Genomic DNA, 16,129 nt, shown 5'->3' with positions numbered 1-16,129 from the left:
GATATTACATTTTTTTCAATGTTTAATTAATATTTGAGTGTTTCTGGGTACTGAATTAAAAAAAATACATTGCATGCAGAACAAATGATGATTATGTGCAAAATATGTGCATAATCGTCACAGTTCACACTGCTAACTTTGCTAACTATAGCAAACTGAGTACAGATACTCCTCACTTTACGACCTATCTGCTTAACGACCACTTGCACTTACGACAAATCTAGTTTCGACCTGCAATTCGGGGAATCCCCATTCTCGGCTCGAGTGTCGATCAGTGGCAAATGGTGACACGTGCACTAAGCATATTATAATAGGTTTGCGCGTACTATAATTGTCTTTTTATGAATGAATTTAAAGTTTGTTGCATAATTTGTATAATTTTACAATGATCCTATGTTCCTGGCGCAAGCTCCTTACTTATCAACTGATTTGCTTAACGACGTAGTCGTCGGAACGGAACTCTGTTGTAAAGTGAGGAGTACCTGTAGTGTTGGGAAGCTATTTCTGGTTGTACTCAATGGGCAGGAAAGCGACATCAAAACAAACCATAATGGATGAGTTTTTTTTAACAAATCATGAAGTCAAGTGAAGTGCTAATGAGCATATGTACTGTACTTTTCCTTTTTTTAGGCTACACAGTTTCCATCAGCTTTGTAGTATACATGTATGCACTTGTAACATAGTGTTTCTTTAGAGTAAAGGATAGAGATGTCAAGAGACTAAATAATTACATGTATTTCTTATATGTAGGGATTATTGTTAATGACTGTTTTCTTGGGTGTGCAGGAAATCTGTTGTTTGCAATATAACAGATTCTCAGAACAACAGATGATTTTTGGTGGTTCGATTGATCTGTTAAAATGAGATTCTACTGTAAGTAATTACGTACATTGAAACAGTAAAACTAAGTTTATTAAATATGTTAAAAAAATAATTCATTAGCGTAGTTTCAATATATTAATTAAATTTATTACTTTATTACTTGAAAGTTTAGGAATAAATTAATGATCAAAATTTAAAATGATTTAAACATTTTGCAAAATGTAAAGTTTTAAGTAATAATTTTATTACGTAACAAATACGATGATTCCAAATTCTGTTGCCTGTTACCGATAGGAGCCCCAACTACAAAAACTTATTAATTAGATACGACTGATCCTTTATCCTAGTTATTCATTCATTTACTTCTGTAATTTTAAATTTTAAGTTTAATTTATTTTTTGTGTTTAAAATGCAAGATCTAAAACTAAGTTGTTTTAGCTTTATTTCATACTTAATTTAATAAGAAAAAATTCTGATAATGCAATAGTAATGACTTGTCTTTTCATTATTTATGTAAAAACATTTGTGTTTATACTGCTGTCGTTATGATCGTCATACAGCAGTAATCATGTTTTGTTGTTACAGTAATATTAATTATAATAATAGAGAACTTTTCTTACTATATTACATTAAATATATAATATCTGATTGAAATAACTATATATATACTATGTATAGTTTTTATAATACGTACACATGAGTATTGTTATGTTAATGAGTATCTGTGTATGTATATTCTGGCAGTAACATCATAAATTAAAAGTGATGAATGCTAAAATATTGCTAAGCTCTAAACTAGTTTTATGTTATATTTTTTTTTATTAACATATTATTAAAAACATAAAAATAAAATAAAGTATTTCATCTAATTTATAACTTGGCTGTTACATGGGGCAGTCATGATTAAAGTTTCTCTAATTACAGCACACTCTAGCTGTAACTAATAAGTGGACTGACACTAAAATTTGTATACAGATTACGCAGAGGATGCAGGAAAAGATTTTGCAAAGAAAAATTTACAGGAAAATAAACAAAACAAAACAACAAAAACACAATGAAAATGCATTTATTCATTTTACAAGGGACATGCTTTCTGTAGAGACTGTTTAGGGGCTGTCCATAAATTACATCCTCATTTTTCTTGGAATTGTTACTCCCCCTCCATTGTCATAGCTTGTTTAAGTTTCTATAACCTCTCTCCACTTTGGACGTCCAACAAAACTCAATTCCCTCAAAACCTTTATCGCTTTATAATAATAAAATAGTGCATAAAGTAATAAAATTTAATGAAATAAAATGGACATCCATTGAAGTTCAATTCCCTTTGTCTGACTTGTCATAATCCCCTCTCTCCATTCCAGTGTGGATGTCATTTATGGACAATTCTGTACTAATGTGTAAGGAATGTTGCTCAATGTGTTCCATATTGTTCAGGTGTAAAATTTGAAGGCAATGAACAGCTGACCACAACTGCTCTCCAGTGATGTTTTGCACACGCTGTGTGATACAATCCTTTAAGTCTGCCAAAGTTGCAACATTTCCATTATAAACCTCATTTCACATCATATGTGCCAAAGGGCTCTCTATTTGATGATGATGTCAAAATATAAGATTCACTCTTGTCTCTTTTGACTATTGCTAAAGATAAAATTGACAATTTTTAATATTAGTTACAAGTTACTGACATTTTATATACTGTTGTTGTTTACTGCTATGTAGCAATAATTAATTGAGTAAATGGTTTTTTAAACAAATGTCATAATTGCAATATAACATAGTGCATTTAAAGGCTTTAATGACAATGTGTAATGCTGATTAAAGTCTAGACTCTGGTAAGTCTGATTTAGAATCTAGTCTTCTTAGTTTTAAAAAGAGTTGTCTGGTAAAGCTGTTGTTTTTGATCTTTTTTGTGACTAGTACACTAAGGTTTATACATGCATTTTTTGTCTTGTAAGTAGTAGGTATGGTATGCAGGTTACATTTTTAAAACAATGAGACTTTTTAGACTTTCTAATTACCAGTAATAGCAATGTGTAAGTTCAACTGGTAAACACTTGTAGCATTCGAGCACAAACTAATGTGATTAACTCTTTTTTAACTGTAAAGCCAGGAGCTGCAGATTTCTGTCTTGGGATTTTGCAGGAAAATGACGATAAACTGACTGTACCTTCCAGTTTATCCTCATTTCATGTGCATTGTAAATATTATTATTGGAATATAACTTATCCCTTACTTTCTGCGAGTTTCATGAACCTTTCCTCAAATTTGTAAGCAGCAGTGTTATCGCAGGATAACAACTTGCCTTCAGATGTTGATGTTTTCATATCTGAGTTGTGACTTGATGTTTCTGAGCCAACTATTGCTGGCATTGAAATCAGAGCACCCCCAAGTACATTGTTGTCCTTGGGGGTGCTTTCCCCATCATTTGGAGAGAGAGCAGTGCCACATGAGTGGCATCTTTTCACAGAACAAAGTGATTGGTATCAATTTCCCATTTCACCTCCTTTGAAGGAACCACATATTAAGTGCACAATCAATTATCATCGAAGGGGTAGCTACTGTGGAGCAGTTGGAGCAAAATGCTCCAGGTGCACGAATTATGAGGGTGCCAAATTAGAAAGGGCGAAATAAAAACTTGTAAAAATATTTGTAAAAAAGTTTAGATTTAATAGTTAACAATTAACTATTAGATTTGAATCTGTTCAACAATTATTTACACTTTTTAAGTGCGTATCACCTGCATATCTTGTTGCATCATCTGATAAAAACAATCTGGAAAGATCGGAATTTTTAGAATCTGCATATCTGTGATATTTCGCCTAGTTCTGGACCTCGACTACTTCGATTTAAAATGTGTTTTTATAGTTAGGCAAAAGAAATTACTTCTATAATTGAAGTAGCTGAACTATTTTTAATTCACATAGCAGTTTCAATAGGTTCTCTGACGTTATTGCAGCATGCCATATTTTTTTAACTTTACGGGAGATGACAGCGACAGCAGAATGAAATTTTTCAAAACTAAAATTAATCAAAACTTATTTAAAAGCAGCATATCACAACATCGTCTTAGCTCTGGCTATAACAACAATTGAAGAAACAATAACTTGTCAACTTGATCTGGAGTAAGTGATTGATCGATTTGCAAGCGAAAAAGCGAGAAAACAACAGTCCTGAAGTTTTTGTATTATCATGTATTTGTTACGAAACTAAACTTGCATATATTTTGTCAATACAGTTTATATACTATGTAGTAAAAAGGCCAGATGGCCGAGTGGTCAAGGTGGCAACTTAACGCTTTGGGGAACCCTGGATCTGGGCGGGTTGAAAAATCCCCAGGAATTTTTTGTGAGAGGTTCGTGCGGATATGTCGAGCCCCGTCCCTCACCACCTGGCTGTCCCATTGTGGGCCTGGCCAAACCCATAATGGGCTTACTAAAAGAGGCCCTCTTAGTGTCCACGGGCAGAGTGAAAAAAAAAAAATGTAGTAAATGTTATTAGATACTCCGTACTTGAAGAATTATATTTTGTTTTATTATTATATTTGTATTTATTAAATTGAATATCTTATTGTTGAAATGCCTCGAATCTCAAATGAATTGTTAAGTAAGGTTTTAAATTAAAATAATTAGATATATGCTTTAAAATTAAATTTTCAAAATAAATTGCGCGAGACCTCTTCCGAGGGACAAGGGGTGCACCGATTCTACTTGTTCCGGGGCGCTGAATATGTAGCTACGCCACTGATTATCGTGTTGTTTGCACATTAAACATCATAATAATCGGTATTATGATGTTTAATGTGCAAACAACACGATTTATAATTATGAAATGTAATAAGAGATGGTGCTTAATACTTATTTACAGTAATTAATTGTAGTTGGCTTGTAAATGTTACAGGTCTTTGAAGGATGAGAGTTTAGTGGAAGTTTTTAATATTGTTTTCATTTGTATTATAACATATTATATTTAGTTATGCTGAATGTCTAAAAGGTAGAGTGATTGATTTGTGCTCTGTGATCTGTGATTTATGTATTTTATTTATCGGTTTTACATATAAATTCTTCTGTAGTACTTCCAATTACTACATGTACATATTTACTATGCATGTATAGTAACTACAGTGTGTCCAGAAAGTTACTACGTGGTGAGAAATTTCTAAGGCCATTAAAATTATGCATACAGTTTTGCATACGAGATCTGCAATACCATACGTATAAATGGTCAATTGATACTAAATGGGCATCTTACAGGTCTCCTATGCAATATCGTACTTACAACTTTAATCGTTACATATTTCTCACTGTCCAGTAACTATTATAGGGTATCTGAATAACTTTTCAGACATCCTGTAATAGAAGTTTTAAATGTGCTTCATAGTACGGTAGGAAATTTGATTGTCTTCAGTGTGGCTTAATTTTAATGTCTATGCTTCTTCACAAGCAATCTCACAACAGTTTTTTTCTGGATATTGTTAAAATTAAAAATTAGATTTCCGAATTTTAATTAATAAACTTCTGGTAAGAAAATGACTTTTATTTATTGTTTAGAGCAAATTTTGCTTATTAAAATGCTAGTAAAAGATTAACCGATGAAAAATCTAGGAAATTTAGGTTTATTATAGAAGAATTTAACTGTTTTTCGTATAGTTCATGCCAGAATAAGCTGCTTTTACTTCTTAATGATGCAGAATATATATTTGACATTAGCAACCTTAGAAACATTTATTTATGTAAAATTTACTGTGTTTCACTTTCAGATTTATCATCACAGATCTTTGAATAAAACAACATGAAATTTAATAATTAAAATAAATAAATTATACAATTATCGAAGGCATTAAGATGAAAAATTAGTAATATATTCTAATATTAATTTTATTTTAATAATGCAATTATTTTATATAACAAAAATAATTATATTTTAATAATAATCTCTGTATGTATTATGTTAAGAAGTAATGAACGAAACTTGTTTTATCAGAACATCTAAAGGTGGCTTCGCACATTCGGTATTTGCTAAATGTCGAGCAAACATTTGGCCAATATCAAGTAGTGCGGATGATTTACTTGTGACAAATATTTGGTGTTTCCTGTTTTCACTTCTTGTTGGTATATTGTGCCAAATTGAAGGGAGCGAATTTCAGACAAACATTTGTAATTCCCACAATGAACTGATACTTGGAAAATAAGGGTCGATTTACACGCAACAGCGACGTGCCGGCACAGTGCAGTAAGCATTGATAAATGTCACACATAGCCAATTAGAATTTCATGTACGACACTTGTATGATTGACAGAATACAGATCGCGTGTCGTAGATGAAACTCTGATTGGCTATGTGTGATATTTATCGATGTTTATGCACCAAACGGTCACTGTGCTGGCACGTCACTGTTGTGTTCAATCCTAATCATGTATGTGCTCGCCACATGACAAACACTATGGCAAATACTTGGTGATTTTCTGTTGACACTTTCAAATTATAATCAGACATTCACAAGTGTTTTTATCTCTTTTCAAATAAGCAGTTCTGATGCATGAAATAACATTTTGTTTGTAATTATGAATTTAATAAAAAAAAACTTCTATAATAATAATTTATTGTAGTATTTTCAACCTTTTGCTCATTGCAGACCAGTAAAATTATGGATAATTTTATGTGGCCCAGTAATTGTGTGACTACAAAGTATGCTTATATCCACTCCACTTGGTAGCACGTTAATGCCTGTGGTTGCTGGATGCTGTCATGTAGAACATAACCTTAGGCTATTATATTAATAATTGGATAGGATCATAAATTTAAAAAAAATATATATATATATACATTAAATTTCTTACAGAAACCCTAAATTTATAGCATTTATATTAATAATTATAATTAAATTAATATTTAATAATATTTAATCTGTCAGTCGTTTGGCATATTACTGAAATATTGGGTTTCGGGTTGTTTTTATATCTCTAGTTTTCTTTTGGCTTACAAAATGTGGGTTTTTCCCATTACAATCTTCCTTCTAAAATTACATCAATCGTACTATAAATTAGATTAAACAAATTGAAGTTTTGTTATAAAGGTAAAGTAATAATGCTTTATTCTGGTGTTTGTTTTCTCTTTAACAAAAGATAATTCACTTTTTCACCTAGAATCAAAACACGAATAAATTTGAGGAACTCCGGAAAAGGTATTTCGAGTCCACAATTCTACCCGATAATGTTATAAAAATCTATATTTAGCTATATAAATTTTGTTAAAGAAATTTTCAACAGCATGAATTGATGTGCACTTTTAGGAGATATAGTAACGTGCACTAAATGCGGTGGTGGAGTTGATCTGTACGAAGATGACTTGAATTTCTTCATAGAGGATTGTAGTTTATAGATGAATACAAACTGTAATTGACAACCAGTTGAGCATACCAGTTTTTTGTGACATGCTAATTCACAATTTTTAAAGATATTTTTTTGTGTGTTATTTGAGACAACACACGAATAAATAACACACGAAAAAATTAACGAAGTTTATTTTTCACTATTTGTTGTTAAAAAACAAAATATGAAAACTGTGAATGAAGTAGCAATGTTTGTATGTGCATGATACGACGAGCCATTATATTTTAACTGCTTTCGTGATAAAATACTAACCAAAATACTGTCATATTATTGTGAAACAAGCATTGTAATATTTATTGCATTTACATATATAATTTTTTTTTTTTTTTTTTAAAGTTTCATACTGACCGTATGACATTCAGCTTTCTTGTAGAAAGTAGTCTGTTGCGCTCATCAAGGGAATTTCTCTAGTAATAAATAATAGCTGAGAAAGCATATTTTTGTTTATAGACAAAAAGATTTATTTCTATAATTAATAATTATAAAATTTCAAAATTATATATATTTATTTACAGTCTGTTTCAAAATTATGAACACACCCAACTTTTTTCAATAACGAAAACATTAACAATAGTAATGTGTTTATTATATTAGTATGTTGTTTACAACACCAATTTAAACATACTCTGAAATTTTTAGAGCTATCTGACAATTACAATAAAAATTATCACAGATTTTCAATTTTTGATTGTAATGCCTCGTGGAAAAACACTAACAGAGTTGGAAATTTACCAACTAAAAGGAGCGGGACAATCTCTAAGACAGATTTCGGCAGCTGTAAATTGATCTACACGTGCTGTGAGTAACTCGGGGTGAAATTTATGGCAAAAATAAGCAATGCAGAAAGCCTAAACTCCTTACACTTAGAAACGAAGGAAAGGTTTTTTGGTTACTGACAGTCAACAAGTTGTCTGTCAGAGAATCAGCATTTAACATTGTCAACTGCAGTTTCACCAGAAACTGTATGCATAATCATAAAAATGCCAAATTTACAAAAATGGCTGCCAGACCAAAATGAACACAATTGCATAAAACAGCTAGATTAAAGTAAGCCAAAGACAAGATGGCATGGAAAGAGGAGTGGAAACAAATAGTCTTTTCAGATGAAAAAAATGGAATTTGGATGGACCTGACAGTTATAATCATCACTTCTGGCATGATTTGAGGAAGAACAAAGAAGTCAGAATGAACAGATGGTAAAGTGGGGGCTCTGTGATGGTATGGGCAGGATTTGGATGGGGGATAAAACAGACAGTATTTATAGAATGTAGAAGTAATTCAGAAAAGTATTAAGAACTGTTGTATCAAAATTTAATAACTTTTGGATTGCTTATTGGGCAAAAAACTGGCAATTCCAGCAGGATAATGCTGCCATTCATCCATCAAAGTCAACTAAAAATTGATATTTGTTGAAAAAAAATTAATGTAATTGATTGGCCATCATGGAGCCTTTATACGAACCCGATAGAGAGTGTTTGGGACATTATGAGTCGTCTTGTTGGCCAAAACAGACGATATAACACTTGTAAATGAATTGAAATTAGCTATCGTGGATTGTTGGAAAAATATTAAACAAAAACAACTTCAAAAACTAGTAAAATGTATCCCTGATAGGGTGCGACTATGCAGACGCGAGCGAGCAAAGTTTCCGTGCGAGCGAGAAGAGGCGAGATGCGATAAATATCAAAACCTGTCAGATATGTGCGAGAACCAGAAATTCGCTCTCGCCGGCGTTATTTCTCGCTTCTCGCTTGTGCATGGGTTTCCTTTGCGAAAACTAAATCGCTCGCTCTAAATTTGCGTCTGCATAGTTGCACCCATAGAGTATTTGAATTAATTAAATCAAATGGTTGACTTACAAAATATTGAGACATTACAAATTGTTTTTTTATGCACCTATGTTTATACTTTTGAAACAATCAAAAATTGAAAATCTGTGATAATTTTTTTTTTGTAATTGTCAGATAGCTCTAAAAATTTCAGAAAATGTTTAAATTGATGTTATAAACAACATACTAATGCAATAAATACATTACTATTGTTAATGTTTTTGTTATTGAAAAAAGTTGGGCGTGTTTTTAATTTTGAAAAGGACTGTATTCTATGATATGATTGTCACACATACAGGAATTAACAGGAGTATTGCTTTATTATATTAATATGGATTCATTATTTATATTTGTAAAGTAAAATGGTAACGACGTATTTGATATGAGATTTTTGTTTGAGTTAAAAAGCATTGTTAGACCTAGACATAAGAGATGTCTTAATTATAATTAAAACAAAGTCTACATTCTTTTGTAATGTTTAAGTTGATTAAACAAATGGATATTGATTCTTTATTAGTGAAGTATTTATTATGAATTTAATGAAGCTCTTAAATTTATATATTAATCTTTAAATAAATGGATTTGTTAAAGTTTTAAAGGTTGTGATTGTGAAATAATTAAATGACCGATTTATTAGTAAATAAGCTATAAATTTTGATATCTGAATTGTGTTATTCAGGAACGACGATGAGACAAAAGAAAAATTGCTCCCGCCAGTGGCCGAGTGGATAAAGCCACCAAAATCTGGTAGCTGGTCATGGGTTTGCACCTGACCACTGAGCTGGCCACACAGAGTTTTCTGGGTTTACTTTCACATGTGTAACAACTGAATAGGGGCCAGCATTCCATAGAAGGTCCTCTTGGTAGATGTTTCCTTGGCAGATCACTCGTGTTGCATTGCTTTTTTCTATCAATCCAATCCAATCCAATTCAAAAGCAAAATTAAGTGTTTCGTCATGTTATTGCAAAATGTGAATTTAGTTTGCATCTGGGATCTAAATACAGTTTTTTCTATGGATCTTGGAGTTTTGCTATAGATAGATGCAATTTCATAAGTCTTTTCTAAGTGCTGCACATTACTCGAATGTCTCTCGAGTTTATAAGTAGATTATATGGCTGGCAACCTGAGATTGCTTTTGATTCCATCAAATTCGTATAACCTGTATCCTTCACATATTAATATAGATGTGTCCTTGCATCACAACTGCCTGGCCAAGATTCATGAATGTAATAAGGTAAGGTTTAAACCTGAAATAATACTATTTGTTTATTAAGAGATCTGTTTTTTTGCTTGCTTTTTTTTTATTTTGCTTTGTTTTTTTTTATCATTCACAATTCACAGTCAAAAGGCACATTGATAATCTGTAAATTTATTTTAGGAAAGCATTTTGGGCTTATAACTCACCTTTTGCTTCTGGCTATATAAGTTTTATATTATATACAATGAAAATTTGATTAACCAAACTTGATAGGACTAGGAGTCTTTTGGATAAACAAAGTTTCATAAAATCCAGAAACTCCTGTGTTCTTTTGTTTTGAGTACATAATGCAAATTATTTTTTGCAGAAATTTCTTAGTTCTTTATTACCAGTAATATTTTCACTATAGATTTTTAATGGCTCTATTAATGCTTGGATTAATTAGAAATGAGATACTTTAACACTAAAGAAGTCACTGGTTTCCGTATAGTATTAAGTATTTTATTTCTGATTAATTTTGATTATTTTAAGATAGTTTAATTGCTGTATTTATTTTGTAAGAAATGTATATAATAAGAAGGATAATACGTATTTTTACTGGTAATTTCATAGTATTAATTGGCACCTTAAAATCTATTCATCTTATTTTGACATGCCAAAGTGCCGAGCCAAAGTATGCATTGGCAATGCACCAAGCTATCATGTTCTACTTCCACTACATCCTACTTTAACAGAAATATCTGCTTTTCTATGTCAAATCCATCATTAGAAGAGGAGTGTAATGACATTCGATATTGGTATTATTAAAGGGTTACTAGATCTACATTAAAAAAGTACAAGTTTTAACCTCGTTTCTAGAAATAGATCTGGATGCTTTCCATTCAGAGAAAATAAAATTTTTTTCTCTCATTTTTCTTTAATTTATGTTCTATTTATCAGAGAAGTTCAGTTTGTGAAGATATTTTTAGGAATATTGTGTGAACAGGACAGGACTTCTGTGCCCCTTGGGCCAGGTCTGACACCACCTGTGATTTTCGGCTCACAGGAACCTTCAAACTGCCCGAGTAGCTGTGTATGCAAAACTTTTCTGGAGTAAGGGATGAAGGAGAGAAATTTTAGAGACACAGGAAAGCCTGGAAGTACGACACTCAACTACTGAATTAACAATAAAACAAATAACATTTAATTTTACGTAAGCCAGAGATACATGCACCATAAATATGACATCATAAGATTTATCCATAGGGGTATTTACTATATTCTAGCAGACTATAGTCTATAATCTATTCGTGCTTAACATCTGTGGGAGAGAGAGTTTAACATAAAGTTTGTGGGTTGAGCTAAATTTCTGGGTCCTCGAGGTTCAGTGATTGCTGGCTGACTTGGGCATTCTAGAAAAGGGGAGGAATGTCTCTTACTTCTACTGACGACTCTGTAATAATTCATAATATTAATGATCACAATTGGTTCAAGTTCATCTTCCTTTAATTTGGGCAGTGATTGGATTTTGTAAGAATTGGGTGGCTGACAGGACTAGACAGAGGGATGACTGCTGAATTAGACAACGACGACAACCTTCCTGCTCTTTTTGTTGGTTCTTTTATACATTTTCAACTGTTTTCACTGTTGAGGTATCTCCAAATAAGGCAATATTGGATGAAAATATCATCCTTGTCCAATCCAATTTTTTTCCATCTCTTCCTTGGGTGAATTGTTTCGCCCTGAAGAGAAGTCAGTTGAGGAGAAGTGTTATCTTCAGCCAAATCTTATTTTCTTCATTACTTTTTAGCAAATTTATAATTATCACTATTTAAATTTAACAACCTATAGCCCAGGATCTCATAATTGCTTTTTATTGTTTGGATAACCTTGTTCTGTATTCTAAATTTGACTCTATGTGAAAGTTTGACTTAAGCCAGAATATTTAAATCATTTAAATCTGTTTTTTTTTTTTATCTTTTAATTTTAAGTTTGCATTTAAATAATTAACAATTTTTTCAATTGAAGTGATCTATTGTAATCAAAGTTAATTGTTATTAGTTAAAAATGGCAATTTATTCATCGTACATTATAGTAAATAACTCCACTAAAACCTCTAAAATTATACCAGAAAAAATAATTTAATTTTAGATACGTTACAACAAACATTTTCGATTCCCGTAGGACCTGCGTCAGGTCATTATAATTACAATGTAAAATGTTCAAATATAAATATATTTGAACATTTTGCATTAAATTAAATTATTTTTGCTGGTATAATTTTAAAGGTTTTAGTGGAGTTATATATTAGTCTATTACCAGCTTAGAAAAATTCAGTAGACTGTACATTAGTATGAAAATTGTCGAAAAATCTGTATAGATATATTATGAAATACTTATTTTCCGTATGGTCAGAATTAAACACCATGTAGTTATGATTAAAATTATATAAGAGCATATTTTATATTTATATGTGATACGAAAAATAAAACCTTATACTGTCTTAAAGTCTACATTATTTTTAATCAAAATCTGCTGATAATAAAATAGAAATTTTTATAAAAATTGTTTTAGAATAGTTTGATCAGCGATAATTAATGTAATAAATTAAATACAGGGTTTTCCAAGATGAACGCTACCATTTTAAATTACTGTAATTATGTTAATTATTATCTGAGAAGTCTGCAATGTACACTAATTGATAGAGTAACTGCCCGAGTTTCATCTCCTATCTGCATTCAAATGTCTTGTCATCTACCGTTTCTAAGAAGTACCATAAATGAAAACGGCAACTCTGCAACAGAGAAAGTGTTTTGCATTCTGCAGTTTACAAAGTTTGAATCATTTGTCGTCGTACAAGACGAGTAATTTGTAGATGCTCAGAATACAGACTGTGGGGCTTCGTAGAATTCTGGCTGCTGTTGGAGCGGCGACAACAGCTATGCCGTTGCAAGAGTAGGAAGAATTTGAGTATCAGTACTGCAACTGCCGCTTACTGTAGCGTAACTGGCATGGTAAGCGGCAATTGCTGGTTTGAGTTCCGCTCCGGGCCAATTTTTTTTCCAGTTTAGTCTAAAATTATTTAATTAAATTATAATTATTAAATTTAATATGAGATGGCACCTAACGCCTCCCTCTAGGGCCAAATTTATTTGTAATTTATTATTATTGCCAAATTGTAGTTCAGTGATTTACAGCAGTTGATGGTGTTAAAAAATGCAATACTAGGATTTAAGGATTATACAACTTTCTAGGTAAAATACCGGTACCAATAAGCATCACCTCTAAGTCTTTAAGCCTTTAGAATTTCCGGTACAGTTCAAAGATAATGATGAACAAATGTTTTCGATCCTTAATCTAGATCTGCTTCAGGTTCAAAAATTGTTTCAATTGCGGAATGCCAAGAATTTTGAACGTTTTCAAATACAAATTGCTTGAATCATTAATGTATTGATAATAAAGATGTGAATGCTTGTACCCCATAACTATATTTTAATGCTGTGGCCAATCATTGGGGGAATAATAAATATTTACTGATGTGGATGGTCTTCACAGGCGTATCGCCACGCTTGTGATATTGTGTTGCTTTCCTCGAAGTTTATTCAGTCTCTCGATTTGCTTGCCTTGTAAATTTCTAGTGTTTCTAAGACCCCTTATGGTCCATTTCTTTATGATGCTAGTGTTGTCCAAGTCGGCCTCTACATCAGGGATGTGTATGTTGCCAGGGCGGTGGTGCATCTTTTTCTGGTGATGTCGTATTTGTGTTCCTTAATCCTTTTTTGTATAGACCGTTCGGTCGATCCAATATAAACCATGTTTCTCTGGAACATGGTTTATATTTAAGGATTATATAAGGATTATAAATGAAAATTCAATAATTTTCTACAGCAAAATGTTTTATTAGATTTCAACGTTATTTTTGAAATTTTATAATTATTATTTTTTAAAATGATTTCTTTTTTTTTTTATTACAAAAAATATTTTGTTCATATTAAATATTATGCATGTAATAACATATTTAACTGAGCCAATACAGTAGAATCCTGACATATGAGGACTGTGTCACAAGTGGTTTCAGGTTTACACTATTGCCAATCTGAAAAAAACAATGGAAAATATGTGTTAAATATATATATGTTATATTTGTGTTAAAAAAATATGTGATAGGCATGCTAGTACAGGAATATTTATAATTCATGAGATTTGTTTGAGAATATCTGCTTATGCAAAGGGTCTTGGAACACACGATGAGGTCCTACTGTAATTAATTTCAATATCAAACAAACAGCCAGACTTTTTTTTTATCTGGCTACATAAGGCTAATTAATTATTCAGTAATATGGCTGGAGCCATGTGGTTAAGCAGCCATCTTTTGTTAAATTTAATAATTAGAAATAAGTAAATTTAATTTAGAATATTCTGGAAGAAAAGATCGGCTCGGAGTGGGATTCTAACTTGCAACTACTGCTTACTGTGCGGATATGGAATTGGCTCGAAAGCAAAGATTGGACAGAGGTCCGGGTAGCATAACTGGCAATGCGGATGCGCAATAAGCAGAAGTTGTGGGTTTGAGTCCCACTCCAGAATGATCTTTTCTTCCAGTATATTGTAAATTAAATTAATTTATTTCTAATTTAACATGGTATGATTATTAAATTTAACACAAGGTGACCTACCTCTAGCCCAGTTATGCAGTCATTAATTAGCCTTAAGTAGCCTGATAAAAATTTAGCTGTTTGTTTTATATGTATATATATTATGTATGTAGATGAACATATAAAATAATATTTATATATTATTTATATGTTATTTGTAATATTTTATTTATATAATAAAATATCTCTCTGTAGACTGCATTTCATATACAAAATAAACTCTCACAAAAAACCTTTTTAAATTGCAGCCGCATTTATTACCAAATTCAAATGTTTTCGGTCATATTTAATGACCTTTCAAGAAACGTTCCAAAACGAATGTATCGTTAATACAAATCTAGCAGAATTTGATTTTCGTTATTCTCGATAAAGGTCATTAAATATGACCGAAAATGTTTGAATTTGGTAATAAATACGGCTGAAATTTAAAAAGGTTTTTTGCGAGAGTTTATTTTGTATAACAAAATATATTCAGAGTAACTATAAGGTTAATTAAGGCAAGGAAATTAACCAATTGATTTTTCTATAATAAAAAATTCTTATCTGTAAAATATATATTTATGTATTTACATATTTATGCATATATACATATTATTTATAAACTTGTTAAAACATGGTGTATGATGAAATAATCTTGCATTTATATATTTGTTTTTTAGAGTTACTTTTATCAAATACAGAGGGAAAAAATTGAGAATCAAAACACCTGTTTGCAGAGCATTAAAAAAGTTAAACAATGTTGAAGGTAATTATTAAAATTGCATTCATTAAAGTAATAGAAAATTCTTGATTAAATTATCTTCTAATTTTCCATTTCTTTCCATTATATTAATTTACTGTATTTTTTTAAATTTTAAAACACTCGATTCTAAGATGATTTTGAAATTAAGTTTTTAGTTTTTTTTAAGGACAGAGTAGAGAAGCAATACAAATAACCACGAAATAGATAATGTTTATCAGTTCTATGTCCTTCTACATATATGGCTAAACTCTGGTACACGAATTCTCTTTATCTGGATCCACTAAAATTAATGATGCTCTTTAGTACCTGTTGTGATATTCAAATTAAATAATCTTAGTATTAAAAATTTCTTTGAAGTACATTTGTGAAAAATTCTCAAGTTGTGTTAGTAAAAGTGGAAAGTTAGGAGTGACTCTGTTCCCAGCATCTGTTTTCATTAGTTTCAATGACATTTTATGTCTGTAATTTAGTGATTTTTATCACCAAATTTCAGTGCAGTTTTATAAGCTTATTC

General features: G+C 31.0%; 1 protein-coding gene across 2 annotated transcripts in view; it reads left to right on the top strand.

Annotated features, from left to right (window-relative positions):
• Window positions 1-16,129, top strand: part of LOC136972589 (protein cramped-like) — a 62,957-nt gene that overhangs the window by 19,420 nt on the left and 27,408 nt on the right. For both annotated transcript variants that reach the window (XM_067267162.1, XM_067267161.1), the window contains exon 7: window positions 15,533-15,618. In XM_067267162.1, the coding sequence (XP_067123263.1) occupies window positions 15,533-15,618 (86 nt within the window). The remainder of the gene's footprint in view (window positions 1-15,532; window positions 15,619-16,129) is intronic.

This window comes from Centruroides vittatus, unplaced genomic scaffold (assembly GCF_030686945.1).
Source record: "Centruroides vittatus isolate TY-2023 unplaced genomic scaffold, ASM3068694v2 contig_298, whole genome shotgun sequence".
Lineage (NCBI taxonomy): Eukaryota > Metazoa > Arthropoda > Arachnida > Scorpiones > Buthidae > Centruroides > Centruroides vittatus.
This window is presented reverse-complemented; position numbering and strand designations above follow the sequence as displayed.